We start from the raw sequence: 19,896 nt of genomic DNA, 5'->3' as shown, positions 1-19,896 counted from the left end.
CACCATTTAAATGAAGCATCTATATACAACTGTGGTCACTGTAGTACATATGCCAGGTCTGTATGTGGCGCTGTCTCACCCCCGTTCTAACATACTAACACCGGATGAATGGCGTTCCTTATAAACCTTTGGAATAATTAGCTGTAGCACACCAAGTAGCCTAATTAGCCTCTCTAGCAAGGTCAGAAGTAGCCTGGCATCCACCATTGTTGTTTTTGTGTGCCGCTGAGCAGAGGTGACTGGGGTTAAAGGTTGTGACCCACATCATCTCACCTTGCTTTGTTCACATGGAGACACAGAACCAGAGTTTTCAAACGTCTCTACTATGGGACCTGTAGAGTTCACCGCCCTAAAACCTCGGATTCTCCTAAATGTAAAGCCAAATCTGCGCCACTGCTCTGTGATCGATAGTCGTATCTTCAGCATGTTAACAACCCTGTTTCCTCTGAAGTACATAATAGGTGGAGTAACTGCAACTATAATGCAGGGTTTGAGGTGAAGCCAATAGTGTAGCTCATTAAAAACCACACCCCCTGGCCTCCAGAGTAAATGTGCTATCATTACATCCAGCTGCCGTCATGTCAAGATTAATATTAACGTAATAAAACTTAACGACTTGTACGTGACGCCATGAACTGTCATCCAGGTGTGAGCTGTTCAGAAGCTGGAGACAATAAACCCAGAGTAAATGTTTTAATGTGTGACTAAGTGACCCCATGTGGGCTCTCCACTCATCACTACACCTTTGAAAATGTCTGACAAAAACAAATCCCTAGACTGGCCTTGAGATGAAGGTGGACAAATGATTTATTGACAAAACTTCCATCAACACGTCAGAGTCTAGCAATCAGAGTCTGTTCAACTCCAAAAGGAAGAGCCAAATCACAGAGCCAGGCTGTGAATTAATGACACACAGTGGAAGCACAGAGCCAGGAAACCCGTGCCCAGCAGGTCGCCCAGGGCGGTCAGGTAGGGGATGGAGAAGTTGTCAGGGTCCAGACTCTTCCTCCACATGAACCTGACAATGAGGTCGGCAACATATAGGAGGATGGCCACCTATGATGGAGAAGAGGTTTTACTTTTCTGAACGTGGTGCAATGAGGTCAAGCTGAAGACAAAGGCTGACAGAAGCAGGGATTAAACAGTTGTATCCAGGGTCCTGGGCACAGACATGAAGGCAAGCTTTCCAAACAATGTGGTCTGAATGGAAAAAGTCTGTTCAGGAAACTAAAGATGAAGCAAAGAAATAAAAGCAATCAAATTAATGAGAGGTTACAAGTCTGACCATGTGACCATTCACATTCACTTCAGTTTCTGATCACAGACAGAAAAGGCACAGCTCGATGTCTCCCTGCCTCTATCCATTTAGAAATCGGTGCTCTGATGAACACATTTGTATCCACTTCAAGAAGGAAAAAGGGAAGAAAGGGAGGAAGGGAGGAAGAAAGGGAGGCAGGAAGGAAGGGTTTACTTAAGGTCATCTGATAAAGCCACAAGAGTCTGATCCACCCTGCTCCTTACATGCCTATTATGAAATAAACCTTTTATAGAGCGAGTGATGTTAACTTAGGTTTTCAATCACATGTTAAAATGTTTGTGAAAACTGCTGCAGCTAAGTCTGGTTTAAACTTCTCTGGACACGGTGGAATCAGGAAACGTTGTCCTACATTACTTTACCACAAAAACAGTCGCAGACGGGAGACTTAAGATCAGAAAGTCTTCTGGGAATGTCTGGCCGAGTCATTTTTACAAACACATAGTAGCTGAACGACAGCATGTTGTTAAGGTCAGCGAGGTCACGAGGTCAGGAGTGAAGAGAACTTTCACCTTTGCCCTGGTACAAATCGCACCGAGCTGCTGACTCATCAACATCTGTCACGGCTCATTTCACAGGCAGGTTACAGTGGGCCGCAGACCTTTTTTACTCCAGTAGATTGTGCTAAAGCACCGTAACGTCACTTGCGTGATTCGATTTCATTCGAAGTCAATTCAACTCGCCATTCGAGGTCATGAGAGTGCAGTGCTTTTACTAAGGTTCGGAACATCTCACCTGGAGCAGAGCAGCACAGATGTAGCAGATGGTGAAGGACACAGAGATCGGCGCCTCATCTCCCTGCAGCAGAGAGATGGCGTAGAGGAAGACCAGGTGACCGGGGACCACCAGCATCATCAGCACCCGAGCCGACTTGGAGTTCACACCTGCCACAGTCACGGAGAGAAGATAAAAATGAGGAGTCGGAAATTAAAGATTGCATCTTTGATTTCATTTCCATTTCTAATTAATGGCGCCTCTTGTGGTCGCCTCTGAGTGTTCCAAGACTCACACTGTGAATTTCCCTATTATTGGATGAATAAGGGACTTCAAGTCTTGGGAATGGAACCAAGACCCTTATAATGGGCCCACCCTGAGCTGGACCTATTACCAATAGAAAACCTTGTTAAATACCAATGCTACTTTGGTCTGATTGCGGTTGTGTTACCTGCAGAGAAGAAGGTGATGCAGGGATTGGGCCAGTGTTGCCTCATCTTGTACGGCAGAACTCCTGGGATGCTCCAGAAGTGAAGGTAGGTGGAGATCCTACTGGCCTGGATGGCCACCAAGTTACCACCCACTCCTACAGAGAGAGAAAGAAAATATGAATGAAAAAAAAAAGAAAAGAACATCAGAGCCCACCACATTGTGTCAATGTATTGTTTTTGTAGTTTTGTTTTTTTTTCTTTGTTCTTTTCCAGTATATTTATTAAGGAAAATAGGAGTTGATTTAAAAGTCATGATGGGAAAATTCTTCTCAGCTTTAACAATTAAGTCAAATAGTGACACACAATTGGCTTCCTTCAGACTGACTGGATATTTAGTTTAGTTTTGTTTTTGAAACCATTTTTACTAGCTTAAAAGATTCAGAAAAATATTGCTTGATTAAAAAAGTTTAATTTTTAATATTTAAATGTAGTGAAGTGTTACACTTTGGGCATCTAACATTGCAATACCTAACCACCCCACAAGAGGGCCGTGTCTGCTAGTTTACCATTATGTCACCATTTGAAACTGAAATGAAAGCGCTGCTGTCAGAAATGTACTTTGTTATTCAACAATAGACTGAAAATTACATTTTCTTCGTTTCAGTTCTGATCCAGTTCTACTGACTACAGTCAGCAGGGGCCGGGTCGGTTTGGACATGTTCAACAGTCAAGATGATTTCAAAATCGAATTCATATTTTCTCTTTGTAATGCAGGGAAAACCCAGGCTTAAAATGTCTGGCCGCAACCAAAACCTGTTTTCAGACAGAAGAAAAGGTAAACAGTGTATTTAAAATAGGAGTTTCTTTTCATACTCCTCATGTTAACCATAACCTGCCCTCTGCTGCAGAGCCAGGTTTCTTCTCATTTCAGATCAACAGTTCGAGATCCCATAAGACTTTAGAAGTCCGGTGTAATTGTGTGTCAACAGAACAATCTGTTTCTCATTCTCTTACATTAAACATCTTCTCAAGTTATTTATCCCTGCGCAAATGTGCGCAGATGTTCTTTAGGACGGATGAAAAAGGCTTAAAGAGAGAGACAACTTTGAATAGAACATATTTTTTCATTATTACTGTGGGCCAGTGAAGGATGAGGGGAAACACAAACCAGATTGGTCTAAGGTTTGGGATTTCATCGCAAGAGGAAAAAACAGAACAAATGAGAAACAGTGACAGGGAGAGATGATGGTTATTAAAGGCCAGTCAGCTGTTCCTGGATACTGACTCGGCACCATTAGTGGTTTAAATGGGCTCCTTCACATACTAAGTCACAGTACACGTCTCCTCAAGGCCAAACTATTAATTTTAAAGCAAGACGTTTCTTTTTTTGCTCCCATTTTTCTTTCTGACAGAATTAGTGAGTGAACTTTATTGCTGCATCCAAATGAGGCATATTTCATTTTCTGCTTCTACACTAGATTTTTATTTTTATTTTCCTGATGAGAAAAAAAACAAGACTCTGCAAGCTGTGAAAGGCTGAAAATTGTATTCATACATTTGTCACTATCAAAGATGCTACATCATCATTTCCAAACTGATATGTTTACGCTTGTAAGAACAAAACTTTATAGAGAAACTATTAAAAACTCTCCCTTTAAAGCTTTGCAATGCAATTTTCAGAGTCACCAAAACGACTTGATGCTCCATGTGTTGGCCTTGGTAAGTCTCAAACGGCCGCTGCTTCTGTAAATGTTCCAGTGGGTTTGAAGCTCCATTTACCAAAGTCCTGGGCAGATGTACCCATGTTTTCTCTTTCTTTCAGATTCTGGGCCCATTGGCTTTAAACGATGTGCACTTTCAAATTAGAGCCAAATATTTTCCACAGTTTTAAAGCAGATTATCTTCACGTCTGCCACCGGTTTTACTCCATCGTGCAGAGTCCATTTGCAGCTACTCTCACAAGAGACTACAAAAGAATGAAATGAGGAATAAAGCTAACCACACGACTGTGCATAATAATCTTAATAACAATAATAATAATAATATTAAAAATAATAAACCTAATAAAATAAAGATAATAATAATAATAATGAAATTGAATGCTTTTCATTTTTATCATTGATTTGCATCCCAGTAGGAACAATTACAACAATAGGCTGATATTTGAAGTCAGTGTTATTATGTAACTGTTGTTACCACAGGAGGATAAATGAGTCATTCAATTTTAAAATTCTGGATAATCAAAAAATATTTTTTTAGTTCTTACAGCAGGAAGATTTTATCACATTTATGGGTTTTCTGAATTAAGTTGTATGTTTTTCCTGTAGATGTGATTTACTGTGGGTTTAAGCAGGAAGAGATGAAATAATAATTGAGAAACAAAACCGCAGGCATAACGGAACAGCCAATGACAATAAACACACCAGTGTTCCCACACAAAATTATAGCATGGCTTCTCCTTTGCATGACATACGTTTTCAGGAGTGTTGCCAGTGAAGTTGAAGATGAGACAATGATGTCCTGAAATAGTCCAATACAGACATGCTTCTGTCCACCAACCCAGTCTGGCTGTTCCTACTGTAATACACCTATCTACCTACAGCCTGAAGGCCATTCACATTCTGCAGCAGTTTCTCTTGTCGGCCTCTCTCTGCTGCTACACCAATCATCTCCATCTCCTAGTTACTCCATCCATAAATCTTCTCTGGGCCCGTTCTTCTTTCCTCCTGCCTGGCAGCTCCATCTCCATGTCATGTCCAAACCACTCCACCCTCGTCTTTCTAACTTTGCCTCCAAACTGCTCCACCTTAACTGTCCCTCTGATCTGCTCATTTCTAATCCTGTCCATCCTGGTCACTCCCAGAGAAAATCTCAGCATCTTCATCTCTGCCTCCTCCAACACAGCCTGTTCTGTTAGACAGAGCCATTGTCTCTATACCCTACATCATAGCAGGTCTCACTACTGTCTTCTAAACCTGACCTTTCGACGTTGCTGCCATTCTTTTGACAAATCACCCAACACTTCATCTAGTCCACCCTGTCTGCAAACCTTACTTCACCTCTTCTGTGTACTATCCGTTATCCACCTTTACTGCCTCCACATCCACTTTCATCAGTTTTCTTAATGTATATTAATATGAGGTTTTTAAGGCTTCCATGATGCACTGTATTTCAAGTTATTCTGCAGGCAAGAAAGAATTTGATTGGTTAATTGAGTTTGTTTGTTTCAGAAGTTAATACTGAGGTATAAAAAAAACACCATTTTGAGATACATACTTTCCTTAATGATAAAAAATGTTTATTATTTTCTGTTACGCTTTAATTCGAGTTCTGTTGTTTTAGGGAAATGAACCCTAACCACACATAACTTTTAAGACATATCTGACAGGGAACTTTAGTGTGTGCGTCGCTTTAAAATCCACTGATTTTTTTTTTTTTTTTTCAGACTCAAAGCAGAATATACATCAGTAAGTGGCTACATATATATGAACGTTTGCTTACAATTTCCATATACACCGCTCTGAAGAGCTTCCTCCCAAAGAGCTACAAGACAAACTCATCACTCAGTGATGACATCAGCTCACCATTAATGACGGGGGTGAAGACGGCCATTCCCTCAAAGTTCGGATCACTCACTGTCTTGTCCAGAATGAGGCCTCCGAAACTGTGACATCACAAAGAAACACACACAGTGTGAGTTAGAGACGTGGCCCTTTTTTTTTCTTCCTTTAACTAGCCTGGTGTCAGACCAGCGGAAACCACTCACATTACGAGTCCCAAGAGACGGGCGCATGCACACACACACACAGACACACACGCACTTCATTATTTATCCTTTTCACCTCATTAATCTGTTTGTGAACTTGGTGGAGACTCAGCACTTTCTAACTATATACAGCTCACAGCATTATGTAGATGTTTATACACAGGGCTGTGCAGTAAAAAGAAAGTCAGCGTCCACATGTCCACATGATGGACGTACAGCTATGTTCATATTCCAGTTGAGAGTCCTTAAACATCTTACATTTTTAAATAAGCAGTATTTTTATGTTCAAATAATAACTTAAAGGATGGAAATTGAAAGTCAAGATGGATATACCTGCTGATGGACATGGCAACTATAACAGGCTGCCACCCCGAGCGAAGAACCTCCTTTGTCTGAGGACTCTGTTGGGCCACGACCACCCAGAGTGGGATCAGAGCCAGGAAGAGCAAACACACCAGCGGTGACAGGTACCACATGTCTGCAGGACGAGGGGAAACCAGAGACTTCTTTATAATAAACATCCTTTATTTACCCAAACACAAGTGGATGGTGATTACAATGGTTCACAGCAGAAAGATTTTCTCAGAGTCTAGAAAAGTTTCTTTTTTTTTTTGTCTGTAGAGTCAAATTTTTTCGTGGGACTTTTGCAGAGAGAAGTGAAAATAGTGACCTGTGTGGGATTTTTTCTGCAGATTCCATGTTGTCTTGTAAAAAGTACCAGAACTACTCCTAACCATAAATATCATTAAAATGTACATTTGTTTTCCCCTCATGTAACAAAGAGAGCTAATTTAAATTTGAAGACTTACTACAGCCTCTAATGATCTTAACCGACACTTAACTTACTCTTTTATCTCCAGTATGACGGACTGGACATAAGAAATGTTATTGTTTAGGTTTTTTGTCTATCTGCCAGCATTAATGTTGCAGCAGGACCGTCACGTTGCATGACATGCATGAAGATAAATACACAAGATGATTTGTCTTAGTTGTGTGTTTTGCAGTCATTTTATGGTTATGAGTAGCTTATGTGTTCCCTGAAAGAGCTGAGAAGAGATTTTGCTGTTTAGGCTAAATGAAACCATTCACACATTTAGGAAAAACACACAAACACAGACAAGTAGTTAACTGGTAGGTGAGAGGAAATGCCACGTTTATTTAAAAGATGTTCCCAAGTTGTTGTTTGTTTTAAAGCAGGATTTGCACAGGTCACTGTCTCAGGGCCTGATCGAATGCTGCCTCGTCATTAAGACAATTTGAACTTTGTGAATCGCTAGGGTCACATGTGTTCACTCTTTACTGGTGGCGTGTGTGTCAGTTACTGTAACACCAACAACACACCCTGTTCCAGCAAACAGACAGTTCGCTGGAACAAGCTGACAGTTGCATGACAGGTACTGGGATTCATGGGAAATAAAAACAGCTTCACCTACGGGCACCAAGTCTGATATGTTCAGTTTGGTCTTGTCTCTTCTGATCTACTCTGACATTTAACCCTTGACAGGATATGAGTTGAGTGTCTGTGTAAAGTTACGCAACAAAAAGTGGACACACAGATGGTTTCTGTTCTCCTTTTCCCGTGACAATTCGATTCTTCCTCTGCCTACTTAGTAGTTCTTAGTCACATCACCACAAGACTGCACTGATAGTTCAAAAAGATCTAATGCATAAAATCAATACCATGTGTACCTAATGAAATGGTGTCTAATGCATAAAATCAGACAATACCATGTGTACCTAATGAAATGGTGCATTGATTCTTCTAAATTGTATGTGTTGTGCTCTCAAATAAACTTGTTATTAGAGTTATTGACTTCCTGTCAGCTCCAGTCTGTCTCCTCTGACCTTGGGAATATTTACTAACTACTTCCTACTTTTGGAGTATTGTGTGTAATTCCTGAAAAGAGTAAATGCCCATATTCCTGCAGAATTCAAAATACTACAACACTTTTGTCTGGCACTAACAAAACTGACCTTTCAATCTGTATTCTGAAGCTCAGTTTGAGCCTTGACCATGTTTTTATACCAAAATGTACATAGTTGCAGCTACGTGAGCATTAGTTAAGTTAAACGGGTTAGCTGTTCCTTTATAAAGCAACGGACAAAGCACATGATGGAAAGACGTCTAGGAAAATATATCTGAACTTTGCTGCCACCTTGTGTTGTAAGTAAGCATATCCATAAATCTAGACATGACACGTTTATTTAGTTAGTTAGATTAAGGCTGTCAATCTATTCAAATATTTATTCGCTGTTAATCAAATTATTAGCAACAGTTAACATACATTAAATTGCAAATAAATCGCACATTTCTACTGGTGTTAATTGTATCTTTAGAAGGTTACTTTTTCAATATTATAATACTTTGATAAACATGGAGTCAAACAAATATTTATTCTATTCACATTTTTTCATTATGCTAGGACACAAATGGAAGAAAGTATGTTCCAGAATCTTCTGCAGAATCATTCCAGAACACATTAACTACCGTACAATGAATATTGAAGCATGTAATGGAGGGAGAATCCCTGAGTAATACTTTGTGGTTTATTAGAATTGTTTCACCTGAAACAGGATGGAAGCATTGTTTATTTCCACTTTGTAGTTTGTTTGTAAAAGAATGTATGTGAAAAACCCCGTGTTGTTATGTCAACTCACTTCTCTCGTCACATTAACTCTCTTTAACATTCACAGCAGGATTTTAAATATTTTGTATTCACATCACTGTTGTCAGTAATGACACCAAAACACATAAACAAGTGTTACATTGTACTATATCCTAACCGTATTTGCTACCCCCAAACCCCATTCTGTGTACTATATATACTCACCTCTGTAGGAGAAGAGTGTACTACTGACCCCAGCCAGCAGGGACAGCGTGATCAAATCCCCCAGACTGGCAGCTATCGGGGTGGCCACATTATCAGGGTTGATGCCCACTTTTCTGGAACCAATGATGACTCCAACCATCACCAGGCCTAAGGAGGTGAAGAGAAGTGAAGAGGAATTTATGCAGAGAAACTGTAGAGGAACGCAGGACCAGAAAAACTGCAAACAGTGTTCCTTCTCATTTAGATGAAAGCAAAACATAATGGGAACAGAGAGTCAAGTCTTTTGACAGAACAACTCAACACAGAGCTTCCACCTGACAGAGTTGGTTTTTCAGTGACAGACTACTGCCAATTCAACACAGAGCTTCCACCTGAGAGCGTTGGTTTTTCAGTGACAGACTACTGCCAGAGTGAGCATTAGTTTTTAAACCAGCTGCTTGTGGAAGTGAAGACAATAAAACCATGTATAATTTATCAGAAAATTCAGAAACAGAGTAAGATGAGAGAATCTAGAGAATGTTATTTTCTATACAATACAATAATATAATTATTACTATTTTACTTTTGGAAGTTTTCCAACTGCATGCTATATACAGTACTAAAAGTATACAGTAACTTGGGCATCTGTACATACATTATTAATTAGCATTAACCACCAAGACTTTAAACACTGCAGTAATGCTGTAAAAACTGGTTAATATAAATATTTAAAGCTACTTTTCTATTAAATTAACATCATCATCATGTAGTAATAGACCGGATTTTTAGTACAGCCTGTATGAAAAACAAAACAAACACCCAGATCACGTACCTAAGGACAGAGCAGCTACAAATGCTGTGGTGATGCTGCTGGCACACAGAACAGCAGCCTGGTCCAGTTCAACACCTCCTCTAGAAATGGCACCTAAACAAATAGCTGCCACTGCAGCCAGGAAGCCCACCACTGTTGCCTGGACCTGCAGAAAACAGCAAAACAAAAATGAAGCAGTGGAGACGTCAAGTATTGAGTTGGTTATCTAATGGTAAAGTTTTAGAAATAAACCAGACTCTAAATTTGGCCATGGGACAAAACATAATTTTCCTCCTTCTTTTTCCTTTTGCCTTCTCTTTTCAGAGGGCATGATAACAGATCATCACCCTCTGTCCCACCTAATCTTCTGCCTCGTCTATTTTTACACAAACAATCTGTACTGTATGTCCCCTTTGAACGCATCCATAAATCTCCAAACTGCTCCACCCTAAACACCCTAGCAAAATAGATTCACCTAGGCACCAGGATAGATACAAGTTAGCCAAAAGATGACATGATGGATTTGCTGCCAACATGGTTTAAAATTCCTCACAAAGGATTTTTCAAGACAGCATTTGATGTATTAGTATATTTTCCTAGACTAGAATATATTCTGTGTTACCTGTATTAGTGCCAGATTGCTGCAGGCCATAATCCACTGTTTTTTCGGGTCATCCAGTTGTCCTGTGTTGGCCTAAAAACACACATACAACATACATATCAGATGTTGTTTTAGATCAGCGGTTCTTGATCTTTTTACACTGTGTACAATCTTAAATAATTCATTTCGGCAACTACAACCATTATGACTAACAGTACAGAGAAAAGGCACCAGTCTACCCAGTTCATTTAATCATGTTCAAATAAGGATAATGAAGCATTACAACTGGTTCTGAAACCACACACATATAGCAAGTCGGTATATCTGTATAACAGTCGTATTTAGTAAAGTGATTCACAAACTACAACCCTTATCAGAACGACATCCAGGGTGTTCCACTAAGGGGCGCCCAAGCATCACCACTAGTACACATACCATAGATTGAAAGGCACTGTCTTAGATAAAAAGGTCGCCTTTATATATAAATATAAACAATCGGTACAACTTGTTAAGTTAAAGACCTGTGTACTCTTCCGTTTATATTTTAAATTCAAAATACTTTCACATTTTGAAATCTATTTTTTGGGTAAATCTTTACATCTTTATCTTTAAATTATATGTTTTCGTATGCCGAGAACAACAATAAAATTACAGTTAAACCTCACGTTTAGAGACAACATAACACATATTGAGACATTTTAAATAAATACAAATAAAGTCAGAACCAAAACTGAAGAGAAAATCAGCTTTATTTCCATTACTTATTTATTGTTTTTGCTGCATTTTGCAGCTAGAAATAGAAACTGTATAATTCTCTTCACAGACCTTAATTTTCTGACATGTAATAAGTTAGCGCTACCTACTTTTTGACCAACACATAGTGGCGCTACAGTAATGAATGTTGGACTTTTGAGGAGGACCTGTCTTTAATACTATATAAAATGACTCAGTCATTTCTTACAGCAGTAGAGAGTCGAGCTGCCAGAGTCATCTCCAGATTTCCTTTGAGTCCAACGAGAGCTGGAACCAGGATGAAGACCTCTGTTATCACCTTGAACACCTCCCAGTGCTGAAAAGAACATGAAACACAGGGAACACAAGTCAATTATATGTACTTTAAACACAAGAAGTACCGCCACCACCACTGAACTCCATGACTCTTCAAGGTGAAGTAAGAACAAGCTCATAACATATTCCAGACCCAGACTAACCCAGTGGCCTACTTCCCCTCTGTTTCTGTTTCCCTGAGCATCATGAAATGCTGCGGACATAATGCAGCCACTGGTTCACTGGGTTTGGAGGATGTTCAATTTACAGAATCTGCTGCCCTCTTATCTTTTTCTGACTACAACGGCAGCGGGCAGGTCCAAGAAGGTTTAGATCTTTAAATAGAAGCAGGTTTAAGAGAAAGGAAATGCTTCTATGAGCTGTAGAGAGACAGGAGGTAAAGAGGAGAAAGTCCAGCTAAGGTTAGTGACACAGTTGGACTGAAGACAATGAACTATCAGTGCAAATGTTTGAAAAAAGAAATTTCAGACCACTGTGTGTCTAACACTGCCTCCAGCCACTTGACAAAATCAATTATTTAAAGATAAAGAGATAAAAACGAGTTACTTTTTCTGCAAAGGAGAATCTCTCCACACTGTGTCCTCATGTGAACTTTTGATAATTGACTTTTGTGATATTCTTTTGTTGCAGTCAAAATGAACCCTTCGACAAAACTATTTCTGTATGGTTCACATAGAGCAAATAATAAAAAACCTAAAATGCAAAGCTAACAGCCAAGGTAAAAATATGAAGGTGCTGCTGACCTTTACATGATCAGAACGTATGTGCTGTGTGTAGCATTAATAAACCTAATTAGATAAGTGCATCAATCTGTCTCCATTCATCTCCGCGTGTGTGTCTATTTATACACACACACACCACTCTCAGGTTCTAGACTAGTGGGTCAGCTGACCTACTGTCATAGTTACTCCTGTCATCTATCTTGGGACATGGCCTGATCCTGCTGCTGCTTGTCTGTGAACACACTGCTTCATTTAAAATCCCAGGGGGAAAAACCATCTAAAATCCAGGATTATTACATACTTTTTATAATTAATAACTGTATTGAAATCATCAGGGAGTCTTAATTTCTTCCAGCTCTTGTTGACAGAATTCTTTATGGATTAAGCATTTCTTGATTTGTTTTTGTCCAATTTTTCTTCAACATCTCAATCAGGTTTGGAGCTTAACAGCTGAATGTTGCTGAAAGCACAATACGGTGAACAGATGGCAGCACCAACAACAACAACAACACCACAGGAAAGTTAAAAGTATCGTAAGTATTCATATGTCTAAATCTCTTCTACTGATTTCACATGAATGGTAGCCGCAAAAAAATCCAGTCCAGCATGGACTTTACTCAGACTCCATCAAATCCTGCCTTTTATCACTGTCAATCAACACAAGTCATTTTAGCAACCATAGTAAAACTGTCCTGATGACAATCTGTGCATAGACATACTGCAACTGTATTCTTCTTATATTATGATGGATTTCCATACTTGTATCACGTCCATAATGATTCCAGCTGAAACCATTCCCAGCCCCGACACCAGGTAGGGCACTATGACCTGCAGAGCGATCAGCCAGGAGCTCTCTGGTAGGAAACCATGTTCGGATCGAGTCAATTTCCAGGTCACTCCACGTAATTTCTTGCCCTGGTAGCAGAGCTCCACCTCCAAACGAGTGACCACCATGATCAAAGCGACGAGTTACTAATTCACTTAGTCCCACAAGCAGTGCGCTCTTTGTACGTGAAGATGGAGACCAGACGTGAAGGACAGTGTTGAGTCAAGACAAGAAACATTATTGTTAAAAGCCGGTGGTTTGGCAGTAAAAGGATTTCCTCCTCAACTTATCAGACACCTGTAGAAGATAAGCCTCTTTCTGCAAGTCTTCAGATTACCACTTGAAAGAAATATTCTTTCTTCAGTTTGTTCTTTAAGGCTTGTGGAGTGTGATACCCTTGGCCGTCTGGTGAGTCAGCAGTGATGAGGTGTCCATTTCCTCAGCATCACTGAGAAAGGCAAGTCATTAACACCAGTTCTGACTCACAAGTCACGACACAGCCTGGCATCGTCAAGAGTAATCTCTGTTTGTTATGTAAAGTTCAGTTTGATGTCCAAGACAAGAAAAGGACAGTTCTTCTGGTCCAGGAATAGTGGACTTCTTGAGAATCCATCAAGTTTTGTTCAAAGTTCTTTTCAATGATTCCTGGAAGATCTGATTTGACAGACATGTATCCATGTAGTTTCTCTGATTGCACCAAAAAGATGACAACATTTCTGAGGAGTTTCTGGTCAGAATCTCTGTGTCATTTTATCCCATTTCCATCTTCTGGGAAACAAAAAAGACAAACGTGTTCCTTAATCTCAGAGAGTAGTTAGAGATGGAGGACTGATGAAACAAACACAGCAGCCGGCAGCTCTGAGCTGACTAACGTGTTTCTGTCCTCCTGTCAGCATCCCTGTAGTCCTGTTTCCTCCACCAGGCTCTGCTGTGACGTAGCAGAGAAAGAGGCAGGACTGTCTGCACCGTCCGACACGCTGCGAACACACGAGGCAAACAACCGACTCTTCCACTCTCTCTCTCTCTCTGTATCTCTCTCTCTGTATCTCTTGCTGATGGTCTGCTTCTCACCCCACCTCCCTCTCACCACTGTGTGACATCGTTCACTCTATGCCAGCATCCCTCGTCTCTCATTCCACTCGTTCTAGACTCCCCCCCCTCTCTCTCTCTCCTCCATTGTGACTCATTCTCTGTGTCTCTTTGTTCCCCCTCCAGCTCTACCTCTGTGTTAACCTGCAGCAGAACATCTGCACTGTGATCCACGCTGTTTTATCTCTTCTCGCTCAAGTCTTTAGAATCAAATCTCAATTATTACTCCTACAACAGTTTAATAAAATGTTTGACACATTTACTACTACAGCTAAAAATAATTTAATGTAATTAAATCTGTTATGAGTGGTGTTCCTAGATATGAGTGACAGACATATCTGATTTATAAAAGTAAAGCAATGGAAATAAACACTGGTTTAGAAATAAGTCTGAAATCAGAAGTACAATCTTTAGTAGATCTATTTATAAATATATATTTTACTTTCTGTATGCATGTATGTATGTGTGTGGTTCATGAAATGAATTGCAGTAAGAGTTGTAGTACTACTTCATCATGCAGTGTAGCACTGGCTATTAGTCTAATAATGTTAAAGGAAATAGTTTTTCCTCTTCATATGGTCTTTTGTGAACTGGGTAGACATGTGGTGCTTTATCTTGTATACTCCATGTATGAATGTTTCATCACAATCTAGAAAATAAAAACAGAAGACTTATGACTTATACTTGGGAGCTATAATGAAAGGCGAAAACCGATGAATTTAAATAAGCCTGTCTTCTGTGTATAACACCACATGACAATGTATTTGTCCACCTAGTTCCTCTGTTTGGTAAGTTCTAATGCCCTATGCTAGAATGAAGACACAAGACTGTTTTAATAAATGTATGACTGTATGATGATAAACCGAGAATCCCCTGAAGTAACGTTAACACAAATATGTTCTGAGGCCTTGCTTTTTCTTCTCTTGTTACAAAAATATACAAAAATAAAATGTAAAATTAATTGAAAGACAATACACTGCTTCACAATCTGCCACACATTTGTTCCTGTGAGAAACAAAACATAATAGGAGACAGAACAGACTACTGGACCCCAACTGAACCATCCAGTACGATACTGGTGGGAGGTAATGCTAGTATGCTAGTCACATCACTGGAAATACCTAGAGAATAGACTGCAGTAAAAACACTAAAAGCTGACTTTAAAATATTTTCTCCTTCATTTCTCTCTAATTTAAAACAGTCTCATCTCCATGTCCTTTGCTGCCCCCTATGCTTTCACACACACAGCACTCAGCCAAAACCCTCCATCAAATCCAGCACAGTGACTGTCAGAGGAGAAAGTAGAACGGAGGAAGTATAGATGAGCAGTGGATGAGGTGAATGAGTTTAAGGTGAATAAAAGTGGACTTATGTTTCACAGTGGAGGACAGAGAGGAGGGAACAGGTACAGTATCAACTCATCATAAATCAGACAGCATCGTGTCTGACTTCTCAGAGGCCAGATGGCTGCCGACCAAAAATGCCCAAGTGTCTGGCAGGGAATAAAGACACAACAAGCCCACAGACCAACACACAGATGTGTACACTCAGCATTCCTTATAGACCGTCGGCAAGTTTGTCTTTAAAAATAAAAAGGTTTTTGTGACAAAAACAAGAAAAATGTAACATGTATTTTCTATACAACATTAAATACTTTTTGGACTAAAGCTGATGAAGACCTACTGTATGCCATGACATTTTGAGGTTCTGAAGCTGCAGGACTCACCTGTACACTGTCCAGCACCATGCCAGCCATCACCATACCCATTCCAGCCAGCAGGTATGGGAAAAGCACCTGGAGACAAATAGATTTGGACGACTCTTCCTCCAACTTGGTGACTGATATTTTGGGTCTGACATCAGCTGGCTTTTTGGGGAGCACATGTTGAGAAGATGTAGGTAGGGTAGGGTCTTCCTGGCCATTAACTGTTGTGGTGGTGGGACCGCCGCCTGCACCTGCTGCCTTCAGGCGCAATTTTTTGTTCTTTTTCCTGTGCCGGGTCTGCTGCGATACCTTCTCTTCACCAGGCATTTTGGAGTTTCTGGTTATTCTAGGAATCAAAAGTGACAGAAATATTTTATGTTCTACCTTTTCCTGAGTTGGTCATCCTAAGCACACGGTTAAGTTTTGAAAATAATAATGTAAGTAATGGAAACCAGAAAAAAAAAAAGCAATCTAGTTAGATGTTAAGCACCTTAAACAGTGTTTGTCTTGTAAAGGTGGAGGTACATTTTGCATGGTTCCATTAGAATATTTGCAACTTGTTTTTGTCCTCGTGTCTGTCTGAACTAACATATTTACATGCATCATCTTCGTGGAACAGAAATATACAAATACCTTAACAACCTTAAATGGGTTAAAAAGGCAAGTCTTTAATCAGGTTGAATGCTTTGATTCTTTGAAGTGCTCAACTTTGAGCTTCTTTGAAGTAAAACAGTAAAAAGTGGCATTAAATCTTTGGAAAAAAAATACATAGACAAGAATAAAAGTTAAGTTAATATAAAGAAACACACTTAACAGGAATGCACTGCTGGGATACTGTGCCCTACATTTAGCTACTATTCTTCTATGGACTTCCAGGATGGCTTGAACTTAGAGTTAACAATATCCTACTTTTATGCAAATTAATATGGTTCTCTGGCCTAATGTAACGTTAGTAACATGTTTTGATTATAAATAAATAAATAAGACTGCCAGCTCAAAAAGCATCTTCAGTGGGAACAAAACCTAGGAAAGGCTTCAGATAATAACCATGACAATGGTTGAGTTGTGAGAGTGAAGTGGCTGCTGGGAAATTGGCAGGTTTAACCGTCAAACACACAATCTAGTGTTTTTCTCTTGTTAGCTTGTGCAGTAGAGTTTGACAAGCTAGCAGGTATGGTAAAATGTCAGGGCAATGGACAAAAAAAAGCAGTTCAACTGTATATGTCTGTGAGTCGAATGTATGTAGAACAAGAAAGTTAGTGTTTTTTTGTGTCTCACTTTTGTTGAAGGTGTACGTCACCAGAGACTAGCATTAACTCAGTAACAGGACCCTGACCGTAATAAACAAACACCAACGACAGCATGCCAGTGGTGAATACGAGATTACTCTCACTTTTCTGTCACAAAATAAAACAATCATTTTAATAAGCAAATGCTAATTACCGAAGCTAAGTGTATTACTTAGCTTCGGAAAGTAGCATTTGCATTTTTGTAGTTCAACCAGGTTGTACCTTTGATGCATATATTTACATATATAAGTGCCGTTGAGTATATTGTGCCAATACTATAACAAACTAAATATGAAGGAAAAGGAGTACGACATTTGTTTTACATGCAAAGATATGTTTAACAATGTACGTAATCTTTCTGTCGTTGCATATTTCAAACACGAAATGTTTTGTGTAGTTAATGTCAGCAGTATATTTACTTCTTATTCATCTGTTTACAAGTCATGGGTGAAGGCTCAAACAATAAAGAAAAACATTTATACACACTATATTGAAGCCCGAGTCCAAGAATACTCGGGAAGCGTCAACATCCGGTGGCATACCCGAGAGAAAGGCAGTTGCAGAAACGAAGAATTTAACCCACAACAGATAAAACGACTCAATTGATCCTTATACTGTACTGCCATTCGAACATTCCTCCACTGAAGGCTGCCATGTCTATCCCATAATACTGCTACTCCGGTAACTTATGGTTACATAACCAAGAAGCAATCTGATTGGACAGAATATGTGGATAAACGACAAACAGCGTGTAGCTCCGCCCCCCACTGGAGAAAGTGAGTAAAAGTTTTTTTTAGTGGGAGAAGTTGAGACGAAATCCTTAGCTGTGTGTCACTGTTTGAATGAGTCCAAATTTAGATATTTCGATTTTTGGGCTAAAGTAGTGCCAAAGTAGAATGGGTGACTTTTATTCCTTTCGTATTTCCCGTTCACGTGCATGTTGTGGAATGGAATTTGAGTACATGTCACATCCACAGAGGTGTCCAAATGTTCTTCATGGAAAAGGAAAGAGTTGGACTATGTGACAACTAGCCCCCACAACAAAATAATTACCTTTCATAAAAAGCATATCATAACTGAAGCTATATATATGCCTTGTCTGAATCTGATCTGATAATACAAATATAAGAGGTTATAATTGTTCTTTCAGTGTGAGTGGAGTAGGTAAGTACCTACAGTAGTTGCATGAAGTGTAAGGGATATTACAGTATATGGCTCAGTACCACGTGTATCACACACCTACACAGAAGAAGAACCTAGACCAGTGAGAATGAATGAATGACATCATCTCCTCAATCAATGTAAGGCCTAAAATCTATAACAGCCTAATACTGCTTACTGTACATGTATATAATAAATAATATCATGAAACTCGTGCAGTGCATTTGTAAAGTCATGAACACGTTGAGAGACAAAGAATCATGATCTCTCTTACCTTTTTGTCTGGAGCTTCAAGGCCAAAAAGTATGAACAGCTGAGGTGAGGCCAAGCAGTGTGTAAATGTCTAAGTTATAACTATTAGTGCATATCTGAACTGCTTTCCGTTTGTCCCTGGATTTCTTTAGCACAAGTCTCTGCACTAAGCTGTATGTGTGTGTTTGTGTGTGTGTGTGTGTGTGTGTGTCAGCGTCTTGAATTTCATAGCATTGGCAGATAAGGATATCCTCCTCCTGTCACTTTCCATCTGTGGTAAACTGGTGACAGCAGCACCGAGCTGCTATAACAGTTCCCACCCCTTCATTCATGGAAAGAAAACCACAGTAGTTTAACATCCAGTGCTTTATTTGATCAGCAGAACCTCCACACTACTTTTTTTTTCAAATACACACTTACTGTACAGTCTTCTAGGTTCCCTCACACTTAAGTACAAAAATGTCAAAATTCTGTTTTAAAAGTTACAGTTCACTTCTGCAAAACAGACAGTTCACTAGATTTTGTGAAGAAATTTAACAGTCCACATCAGTGTAGGCTCTTAAAAAGTCATAGTCTGAACAATTTAGTTAGTTATTTGTTTATCTAATTTTACAGCAGAAATTGTTGAGAAGCCTCAGCCCAAATGAACCATGTTAAATATAGTAACTGTAACATGCTTCACACTATAGCTGTTACCAGCTTCCTTGTGGCAGAATATCATCATTATAAAAGTATCATTATAAAATCTTGCAGCTCAAAAACCCATCTGCAAAGGAAAAGAGGCTCAGACCCCTGTCGTAGTTAGCCAGTTACCTGATTGTCAAGCTCTGCTTTAAAACTCCACTAAACTTTAATAACCAAACAACACATGACTTCTGATTTCTACAGTGTGGCAGAAATAGAGAAAATATTTTAAACTTTTTCACTCCTCTGTGCTCCCCCTGCAGTTATTTGATGCCCCTTTAGAGGGGGCCACCCCCCACTTTGGGAACTACTGTAACAGACTCTTTGTTTCTGGTTCTGTTTTTTTTCCAGGGCGTAAGTTTTGTTTGATAAGCAGCAAAAGCATTATCTGTACTAGTTGACCAACAAGCAGTTCTGCATTGTACCACTAGGTGGTAGCATAGATTAAAGAGAAACACATGGTGTTTTTTTTTTTTTTTTAGGTTTCCTTTTAATTTTACCTGCCAATTCTCGTCTTTCTCAAAACTACATATCGAGGCTAAAAACAGTCGTGTCGAAAGACTTTATTTTTATAAGTTCACTAGTACACTTTGGGCTTGATCATAACTGCTGTAATCCAAATAATGGAGCTTGTTTAATATATTGGAGTTGA

General features: G+C 39.4%; 1 protein-coding gene across 4 annotated transcripts; it reads right to left on the bottom strand.

The window, feature by feature from the left end:
* Positions 1–783: 783 nt before the first annotated feature.
* LOC103384817 (solute carrier family 41 member 1) lies at positions 784–18,748 on the bottom strand. Of its 4 annotated transcripts, none has more exons than XM_008318490.3 (11): positions 16,349–16,483; positions 15,880–16,204; positions 11,410–11,517; positions 10,470–10,541; positions 9,869–10,013; positions 9,058–9,204; positions 6,560–6,704; positions 6,045–6,124; positions 2,481–2,615; positions 2,051–2,199; positions 784–1,056 (listed from the first exon to the last, which is right to left on the bottom strand). In XM_008318490.3, the coding sequence occupies exons 1-11, from the start codon at positions 16,462–16,464 to the stop codon at positions 883–885; spliced, it is 1,596 nt and encodes a 531-aa protein (XP_008316712.1). In that variant the 5' UTR covers positions 16,465–16,483; the 3' UTR covers positions 784–882. The 4 variants fall into 4 exon arrangements, with proteins under 4 accessions (XP_008316712.1, XP_008316715.1, XP_008316716.1 ...); XM_008318493.3 differs by lacking the exon at positions 16,349–16,483 and adding an exon at positions 18,583–18,748 and having other exon boundaries at positions 797–1,056; XM_008318494.3 differs by lacking the exon at positions 16,349–16,483 and adding an exon at positions 17,690–17,847 and having other exon boundaries at positions 797–1,056.
* Between the last annotated feature and the right edge of the window lie 1,148 nt (positions 18,749–19,896).

Source organism: Cynoglossus semilaevis, chromosome 10 (genome assembly GCF_000523025.1).
Source record: "Cynoglossus semilaevis isolate Cse_v1.0 chromosome 10, Cse_v1.0, whole genome shotgun sequence".
Taxonomy (NCBI): domain Eukaryota; kingdom Metazoa; phylum Chordata; class Actinopteri; order Pleuronectiformes; family Cynoglossidae; genus Cynoglossus; species Cynoglossus semilaevis.
This window is presented reverse-complemented; position numbering and strand designations above follow the sequence as displayed.